This window comes from Sinohyriopsis cumingii, unplaced genomic scaffold (assembly GCF_028554795.1).
Source record: "Sinohyriopsis cumingii isolate HCF-2022 unplaced genomic scaffold, ASM2855479v2 utg001923l, whole genome shotgun sequence".
Classification (NCBI taxonomy): domain Eukaryota; kingdom Metazoa; phylum Mollusca; class Bivalvia; order Unionida; family Unionidae; genus Sinohyriopsis; species Sinohyriopsis cumingii.
In genome coordinates this window covers 938,663-944,420 of record NW_028316083.1, presented here as the reverse complement: position 1 = coordinate 944,420, position 5,758 = coordinate 938,663, and the positions used below count along the sequence as shown (strand labels likewise).

Genomic DNA, 5,758 nt, shown 5'->3' with positions numbered 1-5,758 from the left:
ATGCTGAGCTCCCCAGTCAGAGTATCGCCGGTAGATTTCAAACGATTAGCAACATTTCTTGCGATTTTATTTCTTATTTTTGCGAACGATATATTTGAGTCTCTAAGTCTACCAAAGTCAGTAAATACTGGAATATTATCCGAAGTAGCCCCGAGGGGCTGTTCACCCTCTTTGCTGCTTTACGAAATATATTCAATGTATCGTCTGATGTTTGATGATTGTCGGTTTCGTTTCTTGGTCGTCTCATATGATACTGTCTGCTGTCAGGGTGATCAGAAGTGTCTTTGGTGAACATCAGTGTCGGACCGGCTGATTTTGTACAATCATCCGAATATCTTGCTAGACCTATTATCGTCAATGTCAATGTCCTTTTGAACTGATTCAATATTTATTCCGTCGATAATATACGTAGCACTGTAAAACAACGCCATGATGCAATTATTAACAAAACCAACACTAACATCAGCTGCATACTCAATATCATCTGCCTGTATTAGTTTCCCTTCTTCCTCAATAAATGCTTTTGCAGGTAAGAAATATCTGCTTGTATCTTGAATTTGTAATTCGATTCAACTACATTGATCTCTTATCCGTGCATCGTAAGAAAAATACTGATAATCGCATATGGATTCATCTTTAAGAATTGGTGCATCCATGTCGGATATACGTTTAAATATCTTATTATAACTATTTTCATCTAACTCGAAGACCACTTTCTGCTTTTAAACTTCCCGTTATATTTTGTTTCTTTTTCTGACTTGGGTACATCAGCCAATTCTGCTATTTTTTCATCTGCAGCATGATATATTATTTTGCTGAATTTTGCAAGCATAACTTCACTACTGGGTGGTTTTACTGATTGTGGTTTCCTTCGTACTGATCAAGCTAATCTTTATATAATCCAAGAAAATGTTTTCCCAGCAACATTAACATCAGCACTGAAACATTTATCACGAACAGCCTCAATAGCCTTCATCCCTAATTGTTTTGCAATCGGTATTGTGTTTGGAGCTACTCTCTTTAATAAATTTTGAACAACATCACCGAGTCCATCTCTGTAAATCGCTTTGTAAGTTGGCAATCGTGAATTTACTACTCTGACAATTACAGGCCCACGTTGAGAAACGCTGTAATAATCGTCAGCAATTTCATTAATGAGAGAATGATAGACAGTGCAATCCATAACACCGCCTGTAAATACTCTTCGACAATTATTAGATATTTCATTAATTATTTCTGGAGAAGAATTTCCTGCGCGTTTTTCTCCAATTAGAACTTCTAGTTGGTCAACATCGGCAAGAATACTGTCAGGACAAATAAGACCACTTCCTTGGGTAGAAAATCCACTTCCAGTTGCTCCTTCTTCCTCACTTAATTTTATATCTGCTTCCTTCTCCCATTTTCCTGAGACTGATTTTCATTTTGTTTCTTCCTTACCTGGTGAAAAGCGTCACTCCTTCCTTTGTCGTTTCTTCAAATTCCAGATCTTTTTCTTCTCTTTTGTTTCTGTTCTCGTTCAACCTCCTTAAGTTTCGACCTCATTTCCCTCTCTCTTTGTTTTCTGTCTGTTTTTGCTTTTTCAACTTGTAACTTCATTTCTTCTTCTTTTTGTTTCCTTTTCATCTACTGACTGTAAAAATGTCAAAAATATTTACATCTTCCTCATATTTGATTTGCTGAATATTAGTAACGACGCGATCTACATCCCTAATCCTATCAGCATTTTTGAAAGTATTAATGTATTCGTGTTTTACATATATTTCTCTTTCACGATATCCAAACGCGGCAATATCAAGCATTTGATTTGGGTCTTTGATATTGGCAATACCTTTAGGCGTGAATTTTTCAATGATGCGAATTCTAACTCTTGGTATAGGTTGTGGTTGAACTTCAGGTTATACTTGTGGAGGTTGCAGGGTTGGTAGTTGAGTTGCTTGAAGACGACCAGCCATATCAACTGGCAATGTTTGGAGAGCGTTTTGAGTCGCCGCAGTTGCTGTAACAATTTTCTTGGTTGGTTCGACAATTGGTTTAAAGAGTTTTTCTGTATCTTCTTCGAACTCAATTTGAGATTCTTCACATTCTTGCAGTTTTCGTCTAACAGAATCACAAACAGGAAAAAATTCTTAATTGTTTCTAATCTTTCTCGAGCTAATCTAGCAGTATAAGACTCCATAGCTGGTGCCATTATTGATATAATAATGATCTAATTATAGCAGCAGAAAGGGTGCGATCTCAATAAAACGTCCCGCGGTAAACGAAAACACACATACAAATTTAGAAAATTACAAACGATAAAATTAAAGCAAACAATTAAACTAACCCAATTAGAGGAACTCTCGGTAAAGTTAGAGGCTTTGGTTTAGCGTTATTGACCTTATACTATTTTTTTTTCGTGCGAGATCTTAGTTTTCAAAATGACTTTTCAGCGAAAGGTCTGTTCACCCTCTCTGCTGCTTTACGAAATATATTCAATGTATCGTCTTATGTTTGATGATTATAGGGTATGTAATGATGGTGACATACATGTTCTTACAAGGTTAAGACTGCAATTTCATTCCATGATAGCCAATACGGACCAATATTGATAAAATGTTGCTTATGATACTTCTCGTACGTAAATAAGCATACAAAAGTTAAACTGTCTTGAAATCAGTAATATTTCAATAATAATAATAATAATAATAATAGCAATAATAATAATAATAATAATAATAATAATTTTTATAAATTTAAATTTGTTGCCCACATTGCATTTAAAATTCATATAAAGTTAATTTGTAATTCTTTTTAATTTGCAATCTTCTTATTCATGGATTTCCACTTTAATTAACTTTGTGTGTTCTATTTGATCTTGGATGCTTTTGTTTATTGTGGAAATATTCTGCCAGTTCAAGCCTTGACATTCCTTCTCATAGGCAAGTTACCATTTTTGTTTATTATGATACATGCATGCTTCCATACGTATGTTAGACGAATACCGCGATAATATAGAGTTGTTCCCCCAAGGTAGGTTATCTGTGTCAGCAATTATATGCTCTTTTATTTGTATTCACGCGCATCATTTGACAAAGATTTTTTTGTATAGGAATAGAGAATGGAAAAATCACAGAAACTTAGCAGATTATTAGCAAGCAGCAATAGCAAAGCAGTTTTAATATGTACCGATAAGAACATGAACTACCGCCATAAGACCCCGCTCAGGACTACTGGCGATAAGCCGTTCTAACGTGAATTAGACTGTGATGACATATTTATGCGCAGAATAATTTGAAGAAGCCCAATAGAATATATGCGTGAAATGAACCAGTCTGTTGTGAAACTAGTGGTAAAATGATCAAGCAGACCAATGATTTGAAGTGGCATACGATGATGTCCAGGCAGGGAATGCAAGATATGATACAAAGTGGAGACAAACCATTCAAATGTGAATTTTGTGCTAAAGTATGTAAACGGGAAGATGAGTTGAAGAGCCACAAGAGAATACATACTGCAGATAAAACATCCGAATGTAACATCTGCCATAAAATTTTCAATCAACGTGGTCATTTAAAACGGCACATGGCGATGCATACTGTAGAGAAACCATTCAAATGTGAAGTTTGTGAGATCATGTTTACAGTAAAAAGTGATTTACAAGTGCACATGAGAGAGCATACTGGAGAAAAACCATTAAAATGTGAAGTTTGTGAGAAAATGTTCACGCAGAATAGTGGTTTAAAGAGGCACATGAGAATACATACTGGAGAAAAACCATTTAAATGTGAAGTTTGTGAGAAAATGTTTACGCAGAATAGTGGTTTAAAGGCGCACATGAGAAAACATACTGGAGAAAAACCATTCAGATGTGAAGTTTGTGAGAAAATGTTTACGCGGACGAATTACTTAAAGATGCACATGAGAATGCATACTGGAGAAGAAACATTAAAATGTGAAGTTTGTGAGAAAACGTTTATACAGAATAGTGGTTTAAAGATGCACATGAGAATACATACTGGAGAAAAAACATACACATGTGAAGTTTGTGAGAAAATTTTTGCGCAGAATGGTAATTTAAAAGTGCACATGAGAAAACATACTGGAGAAAAACCATTCAAATGTGAAGTTTGTCAGAAAATGTTTTTCTTCAATAGTGGTTTAAAGATGCACATGAGAATACATACTGGAGAAAAACCATTTAAATGTGAAGTGTGTGAGAAAATGTTTGCACAGAATGATAATTTAAAGGTGCACATGAGAATACATACTGGAGAAAAACCATTCAAATGTGAAGTTTGTCAGAAACTGTTTCCGCGGAGTGTTGAATTAAAGGCGCACATGAGAATACATACTGGAGAGAAACCATTTAAATGTGAAGTTTGCGATAAAATGTTTAGGCACAGTTCTGCACTGAAAAGACACATGGTGATGCATACTACTGATATTAGTGAATAAACAGTCAAAGCATAAACATATCAGTTTTAATTCCAAAGATTTACTTTAAATAGTAATTGTGACTATTGATTTTTATATATATTTTGACATATGTGGTATTAAGTATGACCGTTAAATTTTCTTGATGTTGGGAGGTTGGTAAAAATATCATGGCCTCAAATAACTTAAGAGAAACGGTCTTCGCTATGTACTGGCAGCCTCCCTTAAGACGTGTAACACGTTCAACAGAGCTCCATAAAAGTGATTACCTTCTACCATCTATATCATCATTGTAGATGAACCACCAATATTACAATTTATGCTGAAATAAAGTTCATTTTTTGTTCTTTTTAACTGTTTGGTTGGTTTGTTGATGAAAATAAGTGAATGAATAGTAATTTGCATCTAAAAGAGCCAGTTTCACTGTTGGGCATGATTCGGTCAACTGAATGCCTCACAGTGAAAGCAAGAGATATCGAATTCTCTAGGGAAATTCTATTCAAACTCCAAAGTCACCAGGTCAACACCTAAAAATAGCACCACATAATAGAGCAGGGAACATTCTTTATTTTCATATAAGTTTGAAAAATATGCTTAAATTAAATTTTCTTGGTAAGCATTTGAAAAATAGGTTCATATTTCTGGCAAAATGTCTTGGCCATTTTTTAAAATTTATATATGATACCTAGTATATGTGCTTGAAAGCCCAGTTGTTGCTGAATTTAATGATATGCATGGCTTCGAGGCCTCATTAAAGGTAGCCAATCGCAAGCATGTAAACCGCAAGGTCATATTCAAATATCTTGTCACGCACTGTGAGGTGATTCTGAAATAAATGGCTGACTTCACATCGACAAGTGATCCAGATTTTGGTTTTGTGTGTGAGAAATTGCAACAGCACATTGGTAAGTATTGTTTTTTCTTGCTTTTCCAAACATTTATGAATATATGTATGCATTTCTTTTTTTATATTTTAATGGACTAAATAAGATACTCTGCGATAAAATGTGTATATAATGTAACAGAAGTTCACAGTTACCATGTATTAACCTATCTTGCATTCCAAGACTGCAAGAGTGATTTAATTTTAATAAATAATAACTACCTATATTGATTTAATGAATTAGTAAAAAAAATGATCGAATAATTAATCATTCTGTTCATAAATATTTTGTGTAATGCTTGCTTTTTGCTCATTTCCTCACAGTTTTTGGATATTGATAAACTGGAAGTTGGTTTCTCTTTTACAACGTATCTCTTCTTTCTGTTGTTTTCATCAAAATATTTCTTGGTCGATGTTTCATTGTTATATTTAGTTGGTCTCTCTTGGAAATCAACACTTTTA

General features: G+C 34.2%; 1 protein-coding gene across 1 annotated transcript; it reads left to right on the top strand.

Moving 5' to 3' along the window:
* The first annotated feature begins 3,025 nt into the window (after positions 1–3,025).
* On the top strand, positions 3,026–5,482 carry LOC149771369 (uncharacterized). Its single transcript, XM_089948545.1, has one exon. The coding sequence runs from the start codon at positions 3,334–3,336 to the stop codon at positions 4,432–4,434; it is 1,101 nt and encodes a 366-aa protein (XP_089804671.1). The 5' UTR covers positions 3,026–3,333; the 3' UTR covers positions 4,435–5,482.
* Positions 5,483–5,758: the final 276 nt, after the last annotated feature.

Coding starts and splice junctions, on each gene's coding strand:
- LOC149771369 (XM_089948545.1), top strand. CDS start 3,334: ATGATCAAGCAGACCAATGATTTGAAGTGGCATACGATGATGTCCAGG.